Source organism: Acanthopagrus latus, chromosome 20, assembly GCF_904848185.1.
Source record: "Acanthopagrus latus isolate v.2019 chromosome 20, fAcaLat1.1, whole genome shotgun sequence".
Lineage (NCBI taxonomy): Eukaryota > Metazoa > Chordata > Actinopteri > Spariformes > Sparidae > Acanthopagrus > Acanthopagrus latus.
The window spans coordinates 11,880,652-11,908,313 of NC_051058.1; the positions used below are offsets into that span (position 1 = coordinate 11,880,652).

The window sequence follows — 27,662 nt, forward strand, 5'->3', positions numbered from 1 at the left end:
ATTTACTCAACATTTGGATTTCACCTGTGAATAAAGTTGTGTTCTGTGTCATGTGAAACAAAATGATAAATCACAATGAAACCCAATCAGATCGAAATAGGGGAATTCTAGTACCATTGTTTTTGTGCTCGACTCTTACGAGGGCCTAAATGTCAAGATGTCTCAGCCTCTGCTGCTTCGATTCTTCTTGCAACATGAAACACTCAGATCACTTCCCCCTTTTATGTGCCACATTGGGTTTCTTGACTTTTGCATAGTTATAATGAATATTACTTAAGTGAAAGAGTCAAATCTTTCATCCACAGCTGGTGTTTATGTTTATCACGTTTAATACCTTGACAACATGACTTGTGAAGATGGGTAAGGATGATTAAACAAGACAGTTTTGATGGTGCCAGCCTATTTAAAGTTCACCGGCGGCAAAATTCGGATGCAAGAAAAATATACAAAAAGGGCACCAGCCGCATGTGGAGGGGGACCAGCACATATGGTGGGCAGCTGTAGCTCTATGACCCTTTTCATCATGTTTTATCAAAACATACCACAAAATCGCTCTTGTGAATGCATCGAACATGATAAAGTGCCCACTAAATGGTTCAATGTAACTAAGTACTTTCACTCAAGTACTGTATGTAAGTGCAAATTGAAGGTACATGAATTTTACTTGAGTATTTTTTCTTTTCACGCCACTTTGTACTTCTACTCCACTATGTTTCAGAGGGAATCATCCTATTTTTTTTACTTTGCTACAATTACCTTTAGTTACTAGTTACTTTACAAATACAGTATTATAAAAATGTATGAGCTCATAAACATAAATCAAACAGAAAGATAACTACAAACTACAACACTCTGTAGGGAGGAAGCATATTATCAGAGTAATTGCTAACTGCTGCTAATTAGAGCTGCTGTAAGTTAGTTCACTCAATGAACCATGCAGCTAGCGGTCCTATCAGCTGATTCTGCCTGGAAGGGGATGCTTGGAGAACAACGCTAAGGGCTAGCTGGTTAGCATGCTAACTTCAGTAGATTCCTCAGCAACATGATGCTAAGACGTGTTTGACATAGTATCAAAACTATTATTTCAGGCATTTAACCGAAAACCAATTTGAAAAAACTCACAGACTTGGAGACGAGGGAACCAGATGCAGAAAATGCTGTCTGATTTCTTTGTTTTAGGACTACGAACTACACCACTCTTTCGGGGTGACCATATTGTCAGAGTAACTGTTAACTGCTGCTAATTAGCGCTGCAGTTAGCTAGTTTGCTGTGCCGCTAGCTAGTCATATTAGCTGATTCTGCCTGGAATGGGATGCTCTGAGAACCAGAGAGGCTAAGTGCTAGCCGGTTAGCATTCTACCTTTAAGTAGACTCCTCTGCAACACGATGCTTGGACGTCTTCGACATCACATCAAAGCTGTTATTTCTTCCCTTTCAGGTGAAAAATTCAGCTAGCGTTTGAATATTTTCAGCTTAAACTCTTACATATTGGACCTTTAACTTAACTGATATGTAAAACGCAGGACTTTGAGCCCACTTATGTTGCAGTGTAACAAGTTTCCTTGCAGTGAGGGGTCTGAACACTGTAGCAGCAGAGACAGTGGTGAAGGCGGGCTGAGTCAACCTGCCACTCCCCGCTCAGGCCTTCACGGGAGCGCGCCTCTGCTCCTGCGCGCCCGCTGTCACGCTCCACAACCGACAGGCACAGATTCCAGGGAGGAAGTCACTGAGATTGGGAAGCGAACAACAACTGCAAAGCTGCCAAAAGAAAAAAAGAAGAAGGAAAAAACTATCCTGGAGACGACAGCAAGCTCCTCAGTGGGAAACGTAAAACTCCTGTGAAGTTTCGAACATGGACTAGAGGCGGCGGGTCGCAGCGGCAGATGGAGGCGGCGAGAAGTTTGGTGTTTGTCGGGGCCGTGCTGCTCGGAGTGACGGGCGCGCTGGGCAGAGAAGGTGGGTAACTTTCACGGCTTTTTCCTCGCCGTTCGTGCCGCCGCTGTTCGCAAAGTACACACTCTGGCTAAATGGGACATAAACACAGAGCGCGTCGGGCATATGTGCGCGAATACTCGAGCTTCGGCTTGGCCACCGAGAGGCTGATATTTCTGTCCAGGACCACATTCCTCCGTGAGTCCGCAGCGGCTCGTCCTCTCCGCTCAGAGGCTGCTGGGATTTACGAAGCGCTGATCAGGACGAGGGGAGGAGGAGGAGGAGGAGGGGGAGAGGAAAAAAAATCACACCTGTCACAAGCAGCCTTCAACTGTTTGGACTGAAACACCCCATGTTGCGACTTGAAGCACGCTTTTGTTGCGCCAATAAACACGAGTCAGACACAGTAGCTGTAGTGAAACGACAGGTAAGAGGTATGAGAACCTGATCTGCAGCTCAGGAGCGACTGAGTGGGTTGTGATTGAGGGTTAGGCTGGTTTGCAAGCTGAACGCGTAAACAACAACAACAACAACAACAAACCAACAACAACAACAGCAACAGCAGACAGACAGGGCATTGTTTGCCAGGGATCATGACGATGTCAATTATTCACTTCTGGCTCCAAAGAGGACATTGTCTGATAGAGGGCCACTTGTCACACTTGGAGCTTGAGTGCATGCCAGTAAAACGAGAGCTAAGTGAAAGTGCAACAAGTGCACATTTATAACACAACTTGTATATTTAAAACAACATATCAACTTTTAAGTGTCAAAGCAGAAGGGCAGATGATGATGTGGTTACACACAGGAGACCAATGTTGCATTTTTTTTCTCTTTCAGTCAGATGTTTAAGTGCATTTTTTTTTTTTAATTTCTTGTCCAGTCTATTTGTTGTTTTGTCTATATAACGTCAGAAAATGGTGAAAATGTCCATCAATGTTTTCATTCAGCTGAAGATGACCTCCTCAAATGTCTTGTTTTGTCCATTAACCAAAGACATTCAGTTTACTGTCATAGAAGAATAAAGACCTAATGAGATATTTACATTAAGGAGCTGGAATCAGAAAATTTTGACTCTTTTTCTAAATAAAATGCTCATTAATCGTTTATCAGTGTAGCTGGCAATTCATTTGATACTTGACAGCTAATCGTTTCATTGATTTATGGTTCCAGCTCTACATTTTAAGAAATTCAAGCACAGAGTTTTAATATTTACAATATTAATGAGGTAATTATACAAAATCAGATATATTTTTATTATTTTTTATTGTCCTCAACTGAATAAACAAGCTGTTCTCAGAGGAAGATAATTTCCCCAGAACACTGTTTGAATCTACAAATGTGGCAGGGTCTGCCTCATATAAACAAAGTAAAACAGTATGAAAGTGTGTTGTTCTTTAATGTCAGTTTGTTTATTCAGTTTAGTCAGCTGTGAAAACAAAGAGTTTATTTAGTTTGTTTTGGCATAGAAAAAACAATTAATGAAAAGACTCTTGCATTTGTACCTTTTTTCAACATAATTTGCTCTTTTCAAGCTGAAGCAGTTATTCTACAGGCATGGTGATTTACCACTTCCAAAGTATGCTGCATTTAAAAACTGCTGGTTATCATCTCATGTACAGTATTTGTAACTAATATATAACTGACAACAATAATAATAATAATAATAATAATAATAATAATAATAATGATAATAATAATAATAATTGTGTGATACTGTTTAACATACCGTAAAACCACCAAGTACATTTCTAAGCAAAAATCCACATTTTTTGACACTTAAAGCTTCTCTTGTTGCTTTTCCTTCCTCCCTTCCTTCCATAAAACTGAATGTTTTCTTTGAACTCAAGCAACTTTTTTCTTCTTTTTTTTGACATTTTATTGAGAAATCTGGCCTGACTACTGACCTTTGAATATGAATGTGTTATTCTGTTTTGGGGTCTGAGTTAAAGACCTACAGCTTTGTTTCACAGGGCGTGCTAATGCATAATGTAGTTATTTATGTTCATAGAAAATATTATAAACAGGAGAAATGGTGCAGACAGTTTTTTTTCTTTATTGAAATTACACACAACAAGAAATTGCTGTAACCTCGATAGCTAATTGTCAGAAGTGGAGCTAGAAAGAGCTCGACAAAGTCAAATAAATAAATGAACATTAAATTATTACATTATTGGTGTTGTTATAAAGCCATTGATTGATATCAAAGTTCATGATTTTATCTGCCAAAAAATATGATTTTATTTTATGCTATTATTTGCTCAAAGGCATCTGTCCACACACATAGTTGCTGTAAATATTATAATACATTTTGTGATCTGGCTTGCTGAATATGTTACGTCGCACTTTTGGTCTATGTGCAACCAAAGTAGTCGCAGCCTGGACCCCTGTCTAAATCATGAAAGTGGTCTTCATCTGCAGCTCTAGTTTATAGCCGTGGTTGTGGGGGCCAGTATATTGTTACAGAATTATATTTCAAGTAAATCAGGTATCATTAGCCCTGGTCAGCTGTTTTTAGAAAGCATTTAATATATGACACACTAATGGCAAACATATTGACTTCTGAGAATTCATCACAATACAGTCTTTATTGACGTGTACTTTTTAAAAATCAAAGCCCTGCATAGGAAAAACAGGCCAGTGCATGAAAACAAGAAACACCTCCACGATCCTCCTTGTGACTAAAATGACTTCTACGAAGAAATAAATGTCGTGGTGAAGCTTCTTTGTCTCTTATCAGCTGCCACCCCCACAGCCACCATCACTACTACGCAGGCAAACAAAACCAATAGTCACAGGTGAAGTGATTTCCAAATACAACCGCATTGTTGGTTGGAACAGGTTGGAGCACTTTGTTCCACAGCGTCGATCTCTTAAGCATCAGTTCAGGGTTGTGAGCACCGTGATTGGTCCAGAATCAAACACTTGGGTAACACATCATATATAAACAGATCATTTTTAACTTTCATTTATCAAGTATTGTTATGTGAGTGTTTTATGGACGGACACACACACACACACACACACACACACACACACACACACACACACACACACACACACACACATATCCTGTGTGATTTCAAAGGTCAGCAGCTCGCTGTTGTTGTGCGAGTCAATTATTTCAACAGCCTGCCCCTGTGTGGGGACATAGTGTGTGTTTGTGTGTTCGGTGGCCCTCGGTGTCCCCACAGTTCATGTCCTTGTCACACTCCAGTGCACCCATTGAGCGAAACTCGCTGCAAAGTGATTAAGTCCTACTGAATCAGCCTCAGTAGCAGGTTAACTCAGCCAGCCGTGACTCACCAGTCTGGGCTGCGTGTTAGTGATCTAACTCACTCTGCGCTGAGGAAGGGGCCGTCAGTGGGCCTCTTTGCCAGTCTCAGAGGAAACTGTCGACACCTTCTCGGGTGCTTTTTAAAGGTTTAAGTTTCACATCTCCAGTCTGCGCTCACTGTACTCTGACACACATCTGTACAATTTTAGAATAAATCACAGGAGTTAACTCATCATGTCCATTTTCAGTGCAAGTCTTCTGCAAATACCAAGATTCTACTCAGGAATACTCTACTCTGTACTGTGTAGAAATAACTTGTTGGTTGTGTTTGTTTTGTTTATCAGTGTGACACTTCCTGGTAGTTAGATGCAGAAAATTCTTCAGAAATGGAAATGAATCATCATGGATTTCAGACGTAACCCTCCAGCTTCCTTTCACCTCTCTAACCTTGTTTTCTTGTACGATAAGAAAATGATAAATAATTGCAATAAATGATAAAACTGTCATGTTAAGACCGTTTTATGCCACTGATGTAATGTCAGCAGCATGACAATGTAGATACACAACAATGGAACAATGGACGTTGATTTGCTCTGAATATTCAAACATTGGGATTGGATGGTAAAACAAATATTAAAGTGTTCTGAATAAATAAAACATAAATAAGATAAAAGCACTTAACCAGAACAAGAAATAGAAATGACTGTCCAGCTCTGTTAACAAGAATTGTGTTTAACATGCACATTATGTTCATCATGTTCCCGATGGTCTGAAAAGTCAAAATTAATTTATGCTAATGGAGGAAAAACAGCTGTCAAAGGATAGTTTTCACAACCTGGTTACCTGAAAGTATTTAATCATGGGTACTAACTGATCTAGCGCATTAGTAAATGATTCATTAACCGTTATTGAGGCTGTTGTTACAAACCCTTTAAAGTGGTGCCTTATTAGTGAAAAAGACCAAATTGCAATGCACATACATTTCCACACTAGATACAGTTTAATGTAAACTGAGCTGTGTGCCTTCTTGAGGGAACAAATGAATAGAATGTTTTTAGTTGAACCGAATGAATATTGTGAGCCAGGTCTTGGTAACTTACCACTATTTCTACTTCTAGAAGTGTTAGTGTTTGCCGGCTTGAGATTGCAATTTGCCAGTGTTGATTATACTTTTTTTAATGTACAGAAGGATGTGATGACCATCAACTGGGCAAACTGACAGCTGATCATTCACACATAAACAGAGTGAATAGTAAAGACTGTTTTGTGCACCATATGACTGATCCAGCTAAACATTCATTGGCTCGTTGAATTGAATTTTTCACATGCAGTTCTTCCCCTTGACATGAGCTGTACATGTGCTTACAGCTGCAGATGCTTTCAAACTGTAGTAAATGTGTAAAAGGAAGAATGCAGGAGATATTGTGACGCAGTAGTGTTGTGTGTGTTTGTTGTTGTAGCCTGATGACAGAGTGACTGAGCGAGGAGCTCATATCTGTGCCTTCAGTACAGTAAGGATCCTGTTCAGCTTGTCTGTTGAGCAATACCTGTTTTTTCTTCATGAGCCGTAGAGTGGAGGAGAAGAAAGAATTTGTTCGGGGAGGTTGAGATAAACGTGAAGTTTATGCAAGAGACGTTGCTAGGATTATCGTTGCATTAGAATAGGGACTGACTTGTTAAATCTGAGGGCTCACAAACTGCCAGAGAAAGTCATATTGGATCAGCTTGTTCTGTTTGTGTTGAGCTTTGAAGGGATCTGGTCCATTACAGACCAGAGGATCCTGTTGTCTGTTGCAGGCTTTTTCCACCGTGGTTCAGTTGAACTCTTGCAGCAGCATCGCTGCCGTCGTGATTCTGTCACTTACCGTACACACACTGGTAAACACACATGCACACTCCCTAGGCTAACTGGCATGCAGCCACACACAGGTGTGGCTTCAAGCTGGCTTTCAGTTCGCAGAGAGTCTTGAGCAGCACACTGCTACAAGACACAGTCAGTTCACAGTCACCACATCCTCTCTTCTAGAAGGCCAGATTGAGATCAAATCACTACTAATTCTTTCAAAATACAGCCAGCTGTCACAAATCCACCAAGGAGGTTATGTTTTCATAACCTTTTGTCTGTTTGTGTGTTTGTTGGTTTGTCAGCTCAATACAATAAAACTATCAAATGGATTTCCATTTTCAGGGAATAATCCATGGGTCTTGGATGGAAAGAATTCTACCGTGTATGGTTAAGCAGTTAAAAGGGCTTTAAAATTTAGAGCTACACTGGGCAATTTAGTTTAATATTGAACTGGACTTGATTGAAAAAAAGCGACTGTTGGGCTTTGGTGGAGGTATCCGCTCTATTGAGTGCCATTTAGTTATATCTATAGGGCTGCACAATATGGAAAGTCGCCTTTTCCTCTCATTCATCTTGTTAAGCAGAGAAACACCTGAACAAGTTTCCAGAGCTAAGTTGCCGTGATACAGAGTGCATAAACCAACACCAACATGTTTAACTGTGTGTGTGTTCCTGGGTGTCAGTGGCAGCCATTAGTTGTTTCAGTGACCCACTGGACACTGATAATGTCTCGCGACCTGGTGGGTCACAGGTTCCGGCATGTCTTTGAACGAGACACTGAACTACAACCCCTCCTCTTACTGGTGAAATACATCCACGTGTGTCATCTTTAAGATATGCAAAGACACACATTCCTGTGAAATGACACTTTCCAGAGTCCAAAATGAGTTGGCCAACGACTCATGGAGAGAAACAGACACAAAGAAACGAACCGGGGGAACATTTTATAGATAACTCTGCTCTGAAACCAGGTTATAAAGAGAAGAAGTGAGTGTGTTTGGAAGCAGGAGGCAGGGATAGTGACATGAGAGCAGGCAGATAGAGCTAAGCAAGTGATAAAACGGAGAGTATTTTCGGCAACATGGATGGAGGGGTGGGCTGCTCCTCACAAGGCCACACACTCACGCACACACACACAAGCGTTGCTGAGAGACTTTTGGAGAGCAAACAATGAGGGAATAAAGGGAGAGGAAGCAGAGAACTGGCTTTACAAACACTTTTTAGAAATGGAAACTCTGCTCTGTTGTGTTTTCTTCACGGAACATTTACCTAATCCCCAGAGCTGGAGCCGTCTGTGTACATGTGTTTGTCTGTGTGTGGTAGTTGGTTGCAGTTTCTGTTTATAAGTTCCGTCTTACAAAAATGATTTAAATGCCGGAGAATAAAAGCACGGCTCTCCCGTCAGTTTGACATGTAAGACTATTTTCCATGATGACATCAGCAAAGGAGGCAGTGATTAGTCATTTGATTTGATATTTGACACAACGGCTGGGTGTGTATTTTTGGCTGCCACTCTGTTAATCACAGACCCATTTGCCGCAGTAGCTGGCTGTCAGATTTTAATGCGGACCTCTTTTTACGCTTTATGACGCGATGCTTCTCAGCTGAGCTGTAATACGGGTCAAGTTATGAGTGAGGAGACTTTACACGTGGCAGACACACATTCGCGATAAGGGTATGTCTTGAGTTGAATCCCTGTGTGTCGTGACAATTGCCCTCCTCTTGCTCCTCCCGTTCGTCTGATGATGTATCTCCATCCAGCCATCTTTACCAAAAGGAGGGACAGAGATAGCTCGGAGAGAGCTGGCTTTCTTCAATCAGGAAAAGTGGGCTGACTATTGAAGGGCTGTTGGAAGGAAGCCAGAGGAAGTCATTTATAACCCCAGCAGAGCAGGGACTTGTCCACTGTGTGACTGCCTGCTGAAACATGGGAGCTATGTGTGTGCGACAGCCCCCCCATGAATTGTGAGCGCTGTGTGACCCTGAATGTAATGCTGTGTGTGACCCACTGTGGGGAATCTGTGCTCTGTGCTGCCGGTGGAAAATATATCATATAGACTAAGAGAGGCCGTTCAGATGGTGTGTGTTTCAGGGTGCCGATTCAAGGCCGCTTGTAAACTGTCCCGCAGTCAAAATATGTGGAAGTCCATGTCTGTACAGTCATCATGATTTGGAGTTTTAATATATAAAAGATCATCTGCCTGTAGCAACAAACACTTAGGGGGAAATGTCTCAGTTTTCCAAGTGGTGTCCATGGTGACATCTTTAAATTCCTTTCTTTTGTCTGACCGACAGCCAGAAACCCAAAGATATTCAATTTAGAGTTACAACTATTAGTAGCTAAATTAATTAGATGATCAAAAGACAATTTTACGCAAACCATTTTAGTTTTTCCAATATAAAATGTCAAACATTGGCCAGCTTCTTCTTCTTCTTATTATTATTATTATTATTATTGAAAATAATCAGCAGATGAATCAATGATGAGAATAATTCTTAGTTTCAGCCCTTATTAAATGTATAATGATATAAAACAGGGAAGCAGCGAATTGTCATGATTAATTTTGAAATGTTTTGAAATTTTTCAATAATTCCTCATTATCATTATTTTTATTTATGTTTGATTAGCAAATTGTTTGCTAATTGTTTGCTTCTTTCTATTGATTAGATCTTTATTTTTATCTTTATTTGCGAGCAGATTACTGAATGATGTACACTGGTGTGTCCTTTTGTTTGATGTTTATTCACTGATAATGTTTGCTTTCCAAATGATTTTGTTTGACAATAAAACAATATTAGCTATAAACCAGCATGAATGTGGAGCAATGGAAATGCTTTTTTATCACATTTTACATGAGGGATGAAGTCAGGCTCACGTGTTATCTGTGTTGCAGTTTGCCTGGGTACGGACATGAAGCTGGCCCTGCCCTCCAGCCTGGAAAATCACTACGAGACCCTGAAGTTGCTCTACACTGGCTGCAAAGTCGTCCATGGCAACCTGGAGATTACACACCTCCATGGAAACCCTGACCTCTCCTTCCTACAGGTACAGACAGAGTGTGTTATTTCCCGTATAATATTAGCTATTTATACAGTAAAATTTTCTAATATAGCATTTTAACGAATGTGGTTGTCTTGACAGCTTTGGTGGTTAGAACATTTTTTTGGGTCAATCCACAGTTTTTTTCTTTTGTCATAACAGACTCAATTGTTTGTCTCTTTACCTCTTCTTCAGGGGATCGTGGAGGTACAGGGCTATGTGCTCGTTGCCCAAGTGTCAGTGAGTTTGGTGCCATTGGATAACCTTCGGATCATAAGAGGCAGCCAGCTGTACAACTCCAGCTATGCCCTGGCTGTGCTCAATAACACTCTGGCTGGACAAGGGCTCAGGACGCTCCGGCTTCGTAGCCTCACAGGTCTGATTATACATTGGTGCTCAGAGTTGATGCCCACACCCAGTAAGAACTGACCGGACTGGACTGGGGTTGGGAGAGTCACGTGGCATCTTCAGTTTCAAAACTTTTAAGCTGTTAAGGGAAATTTTGTTGTTGATGATCTTCTCTTATATATCGTCTCCCATACAGAGATCCTGTTGGGTGGGGTTTATATTTGGGGGAACCCCCAGCTATGCTTCCCAGATCCCCAGCACATCAACTGGAGGGACACTCTGGACAAGCAAAACATCCATGCCGGGCAGCACCGGCTGCAGCCTCGGGCCCCTAAATGTGAGAACCTGATCAGTAACTGAAATATTGTTCACACAGAGTAGTGCAGGTGGAGGAATGTCCGTTGTGTCACAGTAAATACAAAACAGCAGACAGAACACCAGGCAAAGTACTGCACTAGGGGTATGAATTAATCTTAGAATGACAATAACATTGTTCTGGGACAATATATCAGCCAACAAAAAGCAGGCAGTGACAGGCTTGATCCTCCATTCTGTAGTTTTGATTTTGTATTTCTCTTGAAAGTGTCCTTTTCTTGTTTGTTGTTGTTGCCACTCTTCTGGTTCAGGTCCAAATTGTGCTCCTGAATGTGCGAACCGCTGCTGGGGAGAAACTGTGCAGGACTGTCAGAACTGTGAGTTAACACCATGTGCAGATCACCACTGTAACACTATTTGGTTTCCACTTGAAAAAGTCCAAAGCACGGGAAGTTCAGATGAAAATTTTAACCCTCTCCATTTTTTCTCAAAGTGACGAGGATTCATTGTGCGTCTGGCTGTCAGCGGTGTAAAGGTCCTTCTCCCAATGACTGCTGTCACACGCAGTGTGCTGCTGGATGCACTGGACCTAAAGACTCAGACTGTCTGGTAAATCACACAAACACACTTTTTTTTATCTTCAGCATAATCTCATTGTGTTGTCTTTTTTCTTTACTGGAATGTTTCGTCCCTCTTCTCTTCAGGCATGCCGTCACTTCAATGATAGCGGTGTGTGTAAAGAAAACTGTCCTCCTCCCACTATCTATGACCCCGTCACCTTTCAGACCAAACCCAATCCAAACAAGAAGTTCAACTTTGGAGCCACCTGCGTCAAGACCTGTCCTTGTGAGAACTTATTTTGAATACATGTCATGTGTATCCAAGAAAATGACTACACAGTGGCCACTGTTGAGCTCCAGTAGTGCATCTGATGACTAAGTGTTTAGTGTGGGTGGCTTAATGGTAGTAGATGATGAGGGCGAAGGAGCAGAGAAGATTATTTATTCTCTTTCCTTGCCAAGATTCCCACACACGCTTCAGGGAATCAAACCTGGCTACATTCACATGCTACTGTAATGCTCCAGGCTACCAGCTTCCTGTTTCGTCATAACGAATGTATTCATTTTATTGCTGTAAAGTTTCAACACTTAATTTCTCTCTCTGTAGATAACTACCTGGCTATGGAAGTGGCCTGTACTTTGGTTTGTCCCAAAGCAAACCAGGAAGTCATCAGCCACTCTGATGGAATTGAGACGCAGAAATGTGAAAAGTGTGAAGGAGACTGTCCCAAAGGTGGGCATCTTTTTGTCTTTGAGGGTACATTTTCATTTGAACATAAAACATTGTTTACAGACACAAAATACCAGCTTTATTAGGTTTAGCTGCATACCTGCTCATTAACGAAAATATCTCATCAGACAATCATGTGGCAGCAGCACAATGCATAAAGGCATGCAGACAACTTGTTGACTTGTTATTTAACGCACAGTGTTATTTAGTCTTGAGAGCGTACAGGGAATAGTGGGGAAAATAGAAAACATGTAATGGGCCACAGTTCTGTGGACAAAAACATTCAAACTGATGGGAAGGCAACAGCAACTGAAATAACTACGCCTTACAACAGTGCTATTGAAAGGAGCATCTCTGAACATAAAACATGTCAAACCTTGACCACACAAAGTCCAACTCCTGGCAGCTAAGAATAGAAATCTGAGGTCACATTGGCTGAAAAGCTCACTAAAAATGGAGAGTAGACGATTAGCAAACTTGTCCTGGTGTGACATATCTGGATTTCTGTTGCAACATGCACATCGTAGAATTGGAATTTGGAGTAAACAACTTGAGTCCATTGTCCCACTATGCTTTGTGACAGAGGTTCAGGCTGGTTGTGGTGTAGGGAATATTTTTGTTTTTGTTGTCCACAGTCTACCCAGCTTCTCATCTATACTTCCAGCTGGATAATGCACCATGTCACAAAACACACATCATCTCAAGCTGGTTCCACAAACATGACAATGTGTTCAGTAAAGTTCAGTGGCCTCCAGCGTCACCAGATCTTGATCCAAAAGAACATCTTCGGAATTGTGGATTGAGAGATTCAGCATGATGTGCAGCTGACGATCATGTCAACATGTAGCGGAAAGTTGTAAGGAACGTTTCCTGCACATTGTTGAATCCATGTCACAAAGATTCAGACTATTCAGGGGACCAGAATAAAAAAAAGTTCACCTAACATGGAGTGTGTGCTGTAGCTATCCAGAAGTCCAACAGTGGAAAAAAACAATTTTACACTATGAGGCTTAGCTGTTACATAATTCATGTTGGTGAGTTATGCCTTCTCGACATGCATGACATGGTGTGCAGTACAGGTGATTATGTTTCACGCTGCATGTACTGATGTTCTGATGTTTCACACGATGACAATGGTGCAAAGTAAACCGACCTGTTCCTAGTTGTTGTTAGAGCTGGGGGTTGTCTCATTCACAAGGATTGACAGATTTCAATATTTTATCACTTGAGCTCTAAACTAAAGGACTTTACTTAGTGGGACTGGTTAACTCAGTAATCATGTTCAACCCAGCCATTTTAAAGGCGTGTTCTCAACTCTAATGGTGATTTCTGTACACATGTGGTTACATTTCAAACTGGACTACCTGCTTGAAGGTGTGTCTTTAACTGGTGATGCTTTGTCTTGAGTAACCAATGGAGCAGCTATAAATTGTTTTCCTCCCTGCAGTATTATCAAAGTGTAAAATATAGTAACAAAACTCTGCTAATTTGGCAATGAAGACTTTAACTTCCTAGATTTTCTTCACAATAAAATTCCACTGCCATGTGGGTATTTAAAAGCTTTTAAATGAAGCATTACAATTATGAAATGTTGGAATTTCCCCAGCAGTAAGTTAACACAAGGTTCACTTCAATGCAGTACTTCACATTATATATAATTCTATGCTGATGATATTCTGGTTTATATAGAAGTTTGTTGATCATACTGAGCATATTTATTGAGTTCATTTTAATTTCTTGATTCAGATAACTTGGTTAAAAGCTGTTGCCATGGTTTGTTTGCAGTGTGTTATGGCCTGGGTATGGACAACCAGGGCGTCATGGACAACCATGGTATCACCATGGTAACTTCTTCTAATGTGGAGCAGTTCAACAAGTGTAAGAAGATTTTTGGTAGTCTGGCCTTCCTCCCGCAGAGTTTTGTAAGGTAAGAGACACTTGGAGAACATGCATACAGTTGTAGATCACAGAAGCGTAGAGTAATTAACTCAATTCAGTCTTACTATTTAGTAAGAATGAAGACTTTATGAGGCCGTAGAGCCACATCCCTTCCTTTAAGCACTTAAAATATTTGCCTATACACCAATATTTGTGAAAGTGAAATGGAAAGTTGCCACACAAGCCAAACTTTTTAGATTAGTGTACTCAAATGCACTTCAAACCCAGACATGTATTTTGTTGTTTACAAAACGCCACTTTGTCATTTTGATTGTTTAATTTGAATTAAATTCAATTAAATGCTGCCAATAAAATACACAGTCAAAATTTTTTTTACAGAACATATCAAACTGGCCAGTTCTGGATGTAAGTAAAAGATTGGTTGAATGGTCTGCGTGACACCAAGTAAGGGTCCGATGCCAAATCCCTGATAATTTCATTTGCGTGTGTCAACTGTTCACAATCATAGCGTGAAATGTAAACACAAACCTGAGATAACCTGCACCACTGGAGACTTTATCGGTGACTAGAGAGAAGATAATGAGCGAGAAATAATCCAGTGATATATCATCTTTTGTTTTGTGGTGTGAATTTGTTATTTTAATCTGCTGCTGTTATTGTCCAGGGATCCTGTTACCAACACATCGGGCCTGACCCTCGAGCAGCTGAGCGAATTTAAGCAACTGGAGGAGATTACAGGTACTGAAAACTTAGAGAACAGTAAAAAAGTCATTGTTTGAAATAAAAGAAGATCCGATTAGTTTCTTTTAATACTGTGTGTGTGAGTCAGAACTGTTGCAAATATGTAGCAAATCCCTCAATTTTCCATTTAAAACTACAAAGAAATCTCTTCTGTAGCAGTGTTTGTAGTGTCATTTTCTGTTTTTTTTTTTTTTTTTTCCTGTGCAGGTTATTTGTACATTGATGCCTGGCCAGAAGAGTGGTCTAACCTGAGTGTGTTTGAGAACCTGAAGGTGATCAGAGGCAGGATGCTCTACAAGTAAGACTTCTTAAACTGCCTGCCTCACCTGATGCGTCTGTCTGTTTTTTTCTCTGCATGCCCGCATAATTGTTTGTTTTGTTTTGTTTGTTTGTTTTTTTTTTACAAAAAATCTCCCTGACTCTACAGTACAGGATTTTCACCATTGTGATTTTCCTTCAGAGCCTTCCTTCCTCCTTTGTGTCTTTGTCTGTGTTCCTTTCATTTTGATTTAGGTCTCCTGTTCAGTTGAAACAGTTTGTTCACTCTCAGAGTTATAAAGGTTAATTATTAGCCAGAACAGCTGCTTTGACTTGCAGCACACACCAGTCAGGGTAACAGTAAACATCTATAGGATGCTATCTGGTGTAGCATGCTCAAACTAGGTCACACTGACTAATGTTAGATCTGGTTGATACTGTTATAAAACAAGTTGCGACATATGGGCTGCTGTCTTGTTGTTTTGTTTGTCGTAATTGAAAAAAAGTCTATCAAGCTGCCCTTTTCTCATTCATGCAGATTCTTTGTGAATTTTCCCACATTTCTTCATTGTGCTAATAACAATTACTTGTATTCTGTCTCTTCTGTTCAGGGGTGTGTTTTCACTTGCGATCCAGAATGTACACATCCAGTCTCTTGGGTTACGTTCATTACGTAGCGTCAGTGGAGGTTTGGTCCTGTTGCACAACAACTCCCAGCTGTGCTACACCAGTTCACTGCCCTGGGACAGTCTCCTCCACCCCACCCAGGGACCCCACCGCATCGTCAGCAACAACCAGGACCCCAAAGTCTGTGGTAGGTGAACAGAGCCATGTCAAGGGCCATTAAAGTTACTGAGGGTTGCACTTTGATCGGACACTTGTCACTTGGCAGCTGCCTCAATTCCATTTATTGTTGCAACAGAAATCCAGCTGCAGAATATAATCTTTTATGAGTTGCATTCATAAAACATTCACGGATATTGTCGCACGTTGAAGTTTCTCTGCTTTTCTTCGATTTTCAAACATTTCTCATTGAAACGGATTGCAACTCCCACAAAGCTGAGAACACACTTTTAACACAGTGATACTGAGTCCTGTTTCTCACTGGTTGGAATAAAAATATATACTGCTTAAACATTCCCCTCACGTAGGGGTATCATTAGGCAACGCTGCTTTCAGGAGGGACAGAAACACAATGGTAGCAAGACAAAACTGGTCTGTGACTGATGCAACACAACACAGCACAACACAACACACAACTTCGTGAGTTTGTATTTCTGTCATATTAGACGATTCACTTTGGGAACAACTGTGTGTGTGTCAAAAGAGGGAAATGCTTTTTAAATGCTTTGCAGCATGAAAACACATCTTTTTGGGTCACTCTTTTTAGCGTTCATGCAAACAGATCAGAATGATTTCAGTGGGACTGCAGAAATACTTTCCATGTAACCACAGCTAATATGACACGCTCTGTTTTCTCTGTTTCTGTTTGTCTTTTCAGAGGATGAGGGCCATGTTTGTCACCCGCTGTGTGAAGGGGGCTGCTGGGGCCCGGGGCCCAGCCAGTGTGTGTCCTGCAAAGCTTTCCAACGTGGCACCGAGTGTGTGGACCAGTGTGACATCCATCAGGGGTAAGAACATTTATGTGTGTGTGATTGTGTAGGTGTGGCTGCATTAAATCAATAAAAAGCAGAGTGATAATGTTCCAAATAATACAGTATGCTGTGTATCATAATCGCCAAAGAAGTTCTCTGGTAATAAAAAAAAGCAAAGCTAATCATGTAGTCAATTCATGTTTTAATGTGACCAAATGGATTTATATGGTTGACTGGATTGGCAGCCAAAAGCCAAAGTAGTCACGATAAATCAATCTGAAAGCTTTTAACTTAAGCTGTGCCCTGAAGCAACTCATCGACAAATGCTTCACATGTTATAACACAAGGGCTTTCCTTTGTCCAACAATCAAAATGATTGTTTTGTGTTATGTACATGCGTGTAAGCAACATATTTCCAAGATGACACAGAAGTCAAATAAATCAGTAGATATCCATTTGAAGTTGTCAGTTTGATGATCTGCAGTATGAGCGCGCTCCAGTCCAAGTATAGACCAAAAGCCTGAAATATCCTGCAGATGAAGTCACGCTACACAGAAAGCACGGCTCAACACTTCATATGTGTTTAAACTCTGCTTAAATGATACTTTAACGACAGCACTATGAAACAAGACTCCTGTTTTCTCTCAGATTCTCATGAAAGATATTTTTCCCCATGTTGGCATTTTTTGGTCAACAGACTTACTGATTATGGTTAAAGTCAATATCGTAATATTCATATTTATCGTGACAAGGCAAATTAATGTAAAATCACACATACAATAGTTAAACTAATGTAAGACTAATTAGTGACATTCAGTTACTAATTGTGATATTGTGTAATTGTTGTGTGGAATAATTGGTTTGAAGAGAATTTTGAAGAATAGTTCAAAATACGGACAAATGTATATTAGCTTTTGCGCTGAGAGTTAAATAAAAAGATTGATACCACTCTCATGTCTCCATGCTAAAAGTTAAGTTATAGCCTGCGTCCAGTTAGCTTAGCTTAGCATAAACACTGGAAACAAGTGGAATTAGCTGGCCTGGCTCTGTCCAAAGGTAACAAAGTCAACCTTGTTGTACCTCAGAGCTAACTAGATAACACTTTTTGTTTGTTTAATATGTACAAACACAAAAAAGACAAAACCAAATTTACATAAAATTTACAACAATTTATTGATCTGTTAAGATGGACTATTTCTAAGCTAATGATGGCTGTAGCTTCATATTAGCTGTACCGATGTGAGAGTGGTATATACCCTCTCATCTAACTCAATTCACAATAGATTTACACTCAAAGTTGATGAGTAATAATATACATTGTTGTCCAGCCCTTTGTGGTTCTGAGAGCAAGTTACCCTGTGCGGGTCATCTGTTAAGGCAAACACTGGCAGCTCTTTTTCAGCTGGAACGTCCCTTTTAAAAAATGACAGCATCAGGTGCTTCAGATAAAAGCATCCAACAAATGCCAGACTGAGCAATATGATGTTTTCTTACTTCCCTGCTGTGCTTGTGTTGCAGGTCGGTGCGTGAATACGCTGACGGATCTTTGTGTGTTGCCTGTCACGCAGAGTGTCGACCTCTTAATGGCTCCGCCTCCTGTCATGGCCCGGTAAGACGTTCGTGCAGCTTATAGTCTCTCCTTAAATGACTGAATGACATAGTTATTGAATATTTCACTTTGGGATCTTGATACTTTGTATACTTGCTGTTTTTTTTTTGTTTGTTTGTTTTATTGATTAACAATGACATAATCAGTCAAAAAACAATTAAGGTTAGGGTTAGGGTTAGATTTGTTTTATCAAGATCCATGCATGTACTCCCTGAGAATTTAACAAAAGTGTTGAAAAGTAAGGAGAGCTTCCTTGATCAGTGTCTTTGTCTGGATCTGTAACAAAAGTTAATTGGGTCTGATCTGAGCCGAGACCCATCCTCCATCCGACTTGTCAGTATATGTCGTCCTACTGACAAAACCACCAGCAAACAAACAGACACGGGTGAAAACGCAACCTTCTTGGCAGAGGCAATTTAAAGTCATGTCATGAATTATAACCCAGGGACATCCCTGTGGTCTTGTGGTTTTGGAGCATATTCCACATTATCACCAGTCATTGGTTCAATCCAGCTGTAGACCTCATCATCTTAGTCATCCTCTTGGCTCTGTCACCACATTCCCTGCCTGTCTTGACTGTAACAACTATAAATAAAGAATCTGATAAAGTCACATCATTATACTTGTGTTGATATGTAAAAAAAAAATCTTGTATAAATGTATTTATTATGTCTCTCTTTGTGTCCTCAGGGTGCAGAACATTGTTCAGAGTGTCGAAACTTCCAGGATGGAGAGTTTTGTGTGGATCATTGTCCCAGCGGTGTGAAGGAAGACCAGCAAACTGTGTGGAAGTACAGCAACGCTACAGGACACTGTCTGCCCTGCAACACCAACTGCACACTGTCGTGAGTGGACACACGTCACACATACACAAGCACAGAAACTGCACGCACAGTGAGAAGAATTTCACACCGAGCGCTTCTCTGTTTCAGCTGCACTGTGATGGATGAGAGGGGCTGTCCCGTCGATACCAGGACAGGGTGAGATACTCTTTGTCCAGTTACTATTGTTTCAACTTTTATATCTAGATTAAATTGAACAAATTCAGTCTTGTTTGAGGAATCGGAGCTGTGTTGAACTGTTCGTCTCTGTTCAGGCCGGGTACAACCATCGCGGCTGCAGTGGGCGGCGTGGTGCTCTTCTTCATCCTGCTGGCTCTGCTGGTCTTCTACCTGAGGAGACAGAAGAAGCTGAAGAGGAAGGAGACAATGAGGAGGATCCTGCAAGAACACGAGGTGAGCACAAATACTGATGTTTTATCATTTGCTGGAAGTTAAACGCAAGACATAAATAAGACGAGTCAAGATCTGTGCAGAATGTAGATCTTGGTTTCCTTTTGGTGTTGAATTTGTAATGAAGGAATCTGTTGTCTCCTTTCTTCTTGTGTGCAGCTGGTGGAGCCTCTAACACCCAGTGGTGCGTCACCAAATCAGGCACAGATGCGCATCCTGAAGGAGACAGAGCTGAAAAAGCTCAGGGTGCTGGGTGCAGGGGCGTTTGGTACTGTTTACAAGGTATGTGTCGTAAAACAATGTCTTAACAGCTTATCGTGTCTTTCGTTTCTTAGATAGGAAAAATCGTATCTTTCTATTACAGCAGCTATATATAAACCATGTCCTATCCTATTTCAGACCTCATAGCTTATCTTAAGAAATCCAATCTAGAACTGTAAACTTGATTCGTCCTGTATCTGTGTTTAGACTAAACACAAGGCTGCCTGTGTCGAAGACTGGCCAATGATAATAAAATGATAAACTTTACTTGCGTAGAGAAAAACAACACAAATGAAGATAAAAGAGCAGAAGAATTACAAAAGGGACAAACCAAGTGATAATGATCAGTGTTAGGCTCTTCAGCAGGTGACATTGGTGTTAGTTTATCCAACAGGCCAACGTTAGCGTTAGCTTCTACAACAGGCTGACACTGATGTTAGCTTCTCCAACAGTTACAGCCTGAGTGGCCCTCCAGTCACAATATTATTGGCATTCACGTTGTTCCTGGTCATTACCATACAGACCTAATAACTAATTATTTTGAATCTGTGACAGGATAACTGCCATCCTAATTTAAGATATTCTGCAGTTAGGATGGTTCTGTATTAACTAAATTCCTATCCTAAGATAGGATACAATTTTTCTTAAATGCAGTTAGACAACGCATATTTATGTAACAGCAAAAGTCATAAAAGTCATTCTGAAATGTGATAAAATAAAACTAACAATACTTCAACAAAGCAACAGCACTTGTTTTCTTTGGTGGGTTATAATGGTGTTTTATGATTTGTTTCAGGGTGTGTGGGCTCCTGACGGAGAAAACGTGAAAATACCAGTGGCCATTAAAGTATTGCGAGAGAACACCTCACCAAAGGCCAACAAAGAGATCCTTGATGTGAGTAGAACACAGTTACACATATTTACAGCACACATGAATATGGTTTTTCAACCCCTCATCATCTTTCCTCTGTCGTCACCAGGAGGCTTACGTGATGGCGGGGGTGGCCAGCCCCTACGTGTGTCGTCTGCTGGGGATTTGTCTGACCTCCACGGTGCAGCTGGTCACTCAGCTCATGCCGTACGGCTGCCTCCTCGACTACGTGAGGGAGAACAAGGACCGCATCGGCTCCCAGTTCCTCCTCAACTGGTGTGTCCAGATCGCCAAGGTATGTAAACATGAAACACGTTTCAGGAGCACATACTTCTACTACAACCTGTAGTCATAGAGGTAACACTGTGTATTTTCTCAGCAGAACAGCAGTGTCTGAATGTTGCTGATGATCTTATTTTTCCTTTCGAATTTGATGTGGTATCACCTTGTATATTTGTGGCCACATGGACTCGTGGGTTATGGATATAGTGTGTGTGTGTGTGTGTGTGTGTGTGTGTGTGTGTGTGTGTGTGTGTAGGGGATGAGTTATCTGGAGGAAGTTCGGCTGGTCCACAGAGATTTGGCCGCCCGTAACGTTCTGGTTAAGAACCCGAATCATGTGAAGATCACCGACTTCGGTCTTGCCCGTTTGCTCGATATAGACGAGACTGAATATCACGCTGACGGAGGGAAGGTGAGATAGAGCTGTGACTTCAGGATTTTTTTTTTTTTTTTAAATGTTTGTTTAAAATGGTGTTCGGTGTCTGTGTCCCTAGGTGCCAATTAAATGGATGGCACTGGAGTCAATTCTGCACAGGAAGTTCACTCATCAGAGTGATGTCTGGAGTTACGGTCAGTTTTACCCAGGACTAGAAATAACATAACAGAAACCTGTAGAGGATTTTTGGAAGTTCTTGTATTGTTGTTTGCAAAAATTTGATTCTTATTTTTTGTAATGTAGCATGGTACTACAAGGTTTAAGGAAGGTTTTATTGAAGTAAAATGTATTTAAAGTATACATGAAAATCATAAGAACAATTCCAGGGCCATGTCATGACAATAAAGGCAGTGCTCCTACCCTAACAAATTTGTCATCATTAATTTTATTGACAAAATGTAAATGGTAGTCTCTTAATTTGTGAACAGTCGATGTTCAAATGTCCCAGTGTTCAAAGTATTGATTGCAAGGCTCTAGAAAAGTAGAAATACATAAGAAAAAATGTTTACATTCAGCCAGGAGTTGCATGTGATGTGATTATTGCTGATAAATTGAATCATAGTATATAGTGTCCTAAAATGTGCCATTAGTAACTAATCGTTCGATTTTATTTCACGTTTCCTTCTCAGGGGTGACGGTGTGGGAGCTGATGACGTTTGGTGCTAAACCCTACGACATGATCCCAGCCAGAGAAATCCCAGAAGTTTTAGAGGGAGGAGAACGGCTTCCCCAGCCGCCCATCTGCACCATCGACGTCTACATGATCATGGTCAAATGTCAGTAGTTCCTACTGCAGCATTGATAGTTGTTTAATTAGTAATTAAATGCCGTTATTACTCATCCCGAACAGAGTTGTACAATTATACTAAATGTTTAAAATGATTGATTGACATTTTTATATGTATGACTGGACGGCAGGTTGGATGATTGACCCAGAGAGCAGACCGAGGTTCAAAGATCTGGTGAATGATTTCAGCGCCATGGCCCGAGATCCACCTCGCTATGTAGTCATTCAGGTATTTTCGTGTTATGTCAGTGTTTTATTTTTGTGGGTATATTATTTATAATGCTCATCACATGTAAATTGCTGCATGTCACTTGTCTGAAACTATTATTGGCCTGGTTTGCCTTAAAAAGAGAGAAAGATTTGTGTTTTTTCTGTGGTTTCCAACCATGTTGCTCTTTCTCTGTGTTGTAGAACGACGAGCAGATGAGCATGTTCAGCCCAGTGGACAGTCAGTTCTTCAGGATGCTTCTGGAGGAGGAAGGGAACAACATGAGGGAACTGCTGGATGCTGAGGAGTATCTGGTGCCTCAGCCAAACCTCTTCCCCAGGATTCAGGGAGGCGTGGCTCAAGCCAACGGGCCATCAAGGCATCAGTCGTACAGGGTGAGTAGAGAACAATGTTTCTAATGTTTATTGGTCTATGTTCTGGGCTTTTAACTACATGTTTTAAAGAGTCAAATCGTAGCTGGGTAATCGAAACCAACCCCTTGTTCAAACAACTTTTTGTTAATTGATTAATCTCTCCTCTCTTTGCAGCAGAGCAGGGATCAGGGCCTAGACGTCGAGCCTTCTGTCATCAACGGCCCTCGGAGCATGTACTCCTCCCTGAGCACTCTTGGCCGGAGCCAGTGCCCCACTTTACCTTTAGGAGCCAGCACCTCCAACGGAATGTGGACTCCTCAGTATCCTACGCTGGCTCGCAGCCCATCCGCCGGGGGCCAGTCTGACTCAGTCTTCCTGGACGGGCCTCCGGACGACCCCTCACTGCCTCCGGCCAGCCCCGGGCGCTACTGCAAAGACCCCACCTATTCCAACGGGAGCATGGGCGACCTTGAGACAGATGGGCCAAATGGCTTTCATCATCCTAATCACCTTCATCACTCACTGCCCAGACGGACTAATGGGTATATTCGTAACCATCCCCTGCCAGGTGAGAGGGAAATGTTTTTTACTGTCAGTTCTCTTGAAAAATTTTTGGTGTTGTTTATTTTCACTTATTGTTTTACATGTAGTCTAAGGGATTCACTAAGTGCATCTACAGAAACTGAATACACAACATGTTGGGAAAGAAAAAAAAAGAATAAGCTTACCTGGATGAATAGGATGAAAACATAGGACGAAAAACGTAACGAAAGAAATAGTTTGCTATCAAATCTTCCTCTCTTCTTCTGTCTGTTTAGAGTACGTCAACCAGGAGATTCAGGACCTCAGGCCGGGGATCCCCGACCGGCCCAGCACACTGCCTCGTAAAGCCAAACCAGAGCGACGACTCCCTAATGGCCTGAGCTCCGGTCACAGTGTGGAAAACCCGGGATACTTAATCCCCGCTGGAGCCTCCACCTCTCCAGCCTTCGACAACCCATACTACCTGGACCTTGTGGCCAAAGCCAAAGCTGTGGCCGGGGCCGCAGGGATGGACGGCCCCGAGAGAGACGGAGGCAGGCATGTGAACGGGTTTGTGACCCCAACGGCAGAGAACCCAGAATATCTGGGACTAGCGGACACCTGGAGTGGATATACTTGAGGAGAGGGAGTGTGAGTAATGTGATGAACTCGAGAGGAGTCGCAGATTGTGTTCAACTGAGGGAAGATGAATGTCTGCGTGACGGTGAGTGATGATGGGAACAGCATGTGCACCCGAATCCGAATGGGGGTGGCGGTTGTCCGGCAGATCACCCAGTTGTGACACACCACGACTCGACACAGTGTAGCATTAATCTGGTGTCCGTGGCATCATTTGTATTCCTGTCTTCCTCTCAGCTCTCTATGTGACTGTTAAGTGCCAAAAAAGAAGTTCTCTCAGTCTTTTCTGTATATAACTCAGTACTTGATAAACAAAGGAGTTCCCCCATCGTGGTGGGAGAAGGGTCTCATTATCACAGAATCCAGTGTCTGACTGGATTAATGAATGCTGATTTTTTTTTTTTTCCCTCTGTTCAGTTTCTTTTAATTTGTTGAGCATCTGTGGTCGTTTTCTTCTACATGTGAAGCATTTTTTTGTATTCCCCCACAGTTCCCCTGTGCGTCTCGATATGCTAGAAAGAGAGAAAACGTATAGAACACTGAGAAAGTGAGCCATAATGTGCATTGAAGGTGGTGTTTAGTATTCTGGTCACTTTGTCTCTGACCTGATGGGGGTCTTCAACACACTCAAAGCCATTTTGTTTTGGCCGGAGAATGCCCTGCAGCCCATCTGGCCAGTAGGCATGCTCCCTGAAAGAAAGGCATCCTGTATGGAGAAGACAGAGGCATTGTGCCACACTGATGTATGTGGTTGTTAGTGTCTGTGGCTGCAGCTACTTTGTGGTACGGCTGATGAGATACGAGGTACGAGCAGGCTTTTTAAGCTGCGGGAAAATGTACTTGCAACTAATTTAGAGCCAACTTTTCAGGGATTCAGGGGAGATTATGTGCATTTTATATCGTGCACAGTGCACTACATGTTAGGGAAACTGCAGGCTTGTGTTGTCACAATGAGCCCTTTGCTTTCGGTGGCCTTTCACTGTGCAAGAAAGCACTTAAAGCTATTTTTTCGAGCATATTCCACAATAAGTGAAGAATTTAGCGCGCGTGTAGATACGTTTATGTAACGAGAAGCAGTTCTGCTGTTTGCGTGTTTGGCGTAAAAGTGAGAGTTGCACTAGACACTGGAGCTGAGTGTGAATCCGTGGAGGCAAAAACATTTGCCCCACTCAGTTTGGATAATCAATGCATGGCTCAAATTCCACTCAGCGAGAACACACTGGCATCCCAGTTAATAATCAACAGCATTTTTTTTTTTTTAAGAGTGTTTTTTTCATGTTGACTGGTTGTTGGGCAGGGGGGAGGTCGGAAGAGAGTCAATGGAGCCATTGTGTGACCCTCATGTCCTTGTTGGAAAGTGAGCGCTCCCCCAGCTCGCCCGTCCCAACGACTGATGTTGTCACAGCTTTGAAAAAGAGAGAAATAAGTGCGCTTTCCTCTGCAGAGGTTTGGAACTCGGCGGCAGAATGCGGTTCAGTGTTTGGACCTCGAGATCCTGAACACGTCTTGAAACAATTGACTCGGTTGTTGAAATGTGTACAACCCTTCGCAACTCCCCCGACTACCAACACATCAGCTTTACTCGGAGAGTCTTTGGGAAATGTTCTGTTATCTTGATATTCTCATACGGGTTTTGAAGAGTTTTGTTCCAGAAAAGGATCTAAAAAAAAAAGATTCTATATTTTACCTATTTTTTACATTGAAAATAATGTGTTTTCTTAAGAACCAGTTCAGATTCTATTTTAATACCCTCAACTATTATATACTAATATTGTTTAGAATGAAATTATAGTGGAGTGATTACATTCATATAACAGTTTTTCATGTTTGTACATGATGGATATACAGTATAGTGTTTTGGAATGAGACCCTTCATATGGATTGTTGCTGTCAGGTGAAAACCTTGTATCTCCACAAGCAGGGATCAACCTGCTTATATTGGATCCGATATTCAGCATTCATCCAGTCATCATAATCTGTACAGGAATGACACATGGTTCATAATCAAGCCTAATCCAATCAAAATAAAAACAAATTAAAACTACTAGATCAGGATTGTTATAGGTCAAATTATACTTGTAAGTTCCATCCATGCAGTTAATGAAAACGTAGATTAAGGCCCTATCTTGCAATGTTAAAGCATTGCTGAAAGCATTGTCGTTGTTTTAGCTAACTTCCTGTCGGTGTCTGCAGTAAGTGATCCCCTCCCTTCTCTCTGCATCACCCCGTTACCTCTACGCACTACGGCAGTAATGGGCACAAACAGCAGCATCCTGCTCGCTACGCGTTCATGAGCAGACAGGACCGCCTCTTTATGGAGTTTGCTGTCCTGATTGGATGAAGTGGGCAGGGATACCAGAACATGTATTGAGCCTGGGGTTGCTGACCAAACACTCGACAACAGTGATTACTGTTGGAATATACAGCTATTTAACACTAAATATATCCCTCACAGCAGCTTTAAGTTCTAAAACCTCAACTGTAAAATGTGAGGAAGTTTCAGTATTCGAGACAAATCAGTGGTACAGACACGAGCATCGCCTCTGCTGGAGATCCAGGGTTTTCACAGGATAATAACATTATAGCACTGCTCACAGATGTTCCCATTTCCTAAAGAATGTGTTATTATTTCTCCTGGATACTATAAGACCACAACTTCATGCACAATCACCACAAATTAACTGGTGTTTACACTGTAGCCTCATTTTGTATAAAATGTCTCATGTAGCCGACACAGGAATCTCACTGATGAGGGTCTGATCTACCTGCTGTCCTCTTTAGAACCACGTGTTCTCTCTCTAGTCTGTCTTGTTCTTTTTATATAAAACCATTCAGTTGTTGTAAAAACCAGTACAGAGCCCGAAGACTGGCACCAGTCATGGTCTGGTGGCTTGTTTATTTACGGTCACACATTAAATCTCCTGTCATTCGCTCTGTTGAAGTGTTCTTCAAAGTGCGTGAGTCACGATCAGTTTTCTGATTGGAATCAGCTTAAATGTCAAAATGTTTGTTTGGCCCCTTTTCTAAATTGTAATATGTAGCGGAAGAGTAAACCAAATGAAAATATGGCCTGTGGTTTTGTAAGTTTGTTTAAAGATCTACAAGTGTTTTGAAAAGTCTCAGATGTGACCGAGACATTCTGGATGTTTTCGTCCAGGAGTAAGCCCGAGAGAAAAAGAAGGAACAGTCAACTAACGGGAGTGTGCTGAAGGTTTTAAAATGTATCTTTTGTACTTTTCTTGTGAATATCTTTTTTTTTTTTTTTTTTTACCTTTCACAGTTTGTGTGACATGAATAACATCTGTTTTATTGGGAGATTTTTTTTTTTTTTTTCATGCGTCCTTTTTTTATTTGGTCAGTAAATCCCTTAATGTAAATGTGTAGTATATATATAAATATAAATACAAACAATCACTATGGTAGCTAATTTGATTGAATAAATCATGACCAGTTGCTCTACTGTGGAGGGAAGGGGAAATAATACGTAAGAGAATATTTTATGAAGAAATGGTCATTTTTATATTGAATTGTTTGCATACGTTATGTGTGTCATTAAAAGGATAAAACACTTAAAACTCCCACCTGTTCTTATCCTTTATGGAGTGAAAAACATGAATTTTCAAGAGATTGTTCTGACACGTTTGGTTGTTTTCTGAAATGTTGCTGTATTTTTGGATCTCACCACAGACCCGTCATCCATGATATCAAAAATAGGCCCAACAGTACTTCATCAGAATAACGCCAACATGTTTTTGGAGTCTGTTATGATTGAAAACCGTCTTAAATTTAGAAACAATCCTGTCTTTACCTAAACTGAAGTCTTCAGTAAGAACTTTGGTGGCCCTAAGCTGTTAAACACAACAATGGACACAAAACAATGATAGGATAGGAAAACAACA

The 27,662-nt window shown here is 41.2% G+C and overlaps 1 protein-coding gene across 2 annotated transcripts; it reads left to right on the forward strand.

Moving 5' to 3' along the window:
- The first annotated feature begins 1,690 nt into the window (after positions 1–1,690).
- Positions 1,691–27,341, forward strand: erbb2 (erb-b2 receptor tyrosine kinase 2). 2 transcript variants are annotated; one of them, XM_037080483.1, is made up of 27 exons: positions 1,691–1,957; positions 9,951–10,102; positions 10,292–10,472; positions 10,641–10,781; positions 11,071–11,136; positions 11,253–11,368; positions 11,464–11,605; positions 11,927–12,052; positions 13,835–13,976; positions 14,613–14,686; positions 14,897–14,987; positions 15,559–15,761; positions 16,449–16,578; positions 18,061–18,151; positions 18,842–18,996; positions 19,084–19,131; positions 19,248–19,386; positions 19,543–19,665; positions 20,441–20,539; positions 20,625–20,810; positions 21,054–21,209; positions 21,292–21,367; positions 21,863–22,009; positions 22,152–22,249; positions 22,432–22,623; positions 22,777–23,170; positions 23,421–27,341. In XM_037080483.1, the coding sequence occupies exons 1-27, from the start codon at positions 1,885–1,887 to the stop codon at positions 23,762–23,764; spliced, it is 3,885 nt and encodes a 1,294-aa protein (XP_036936378.1). In that variant the 5' UTR covers positions 1,691–1,884; the 3' UTR covers positions 23,765–27,341. The 2 variants fall into 2 exon arrangements, with proteins under 2 accessions (XP_036936378.1, XP_036936379.1); XM_037080484.1 differs by having other exon boundaries at positions 22,780–23,170.
- Positions 27,342–27,662: the final 321 nt, after the last annotated feature.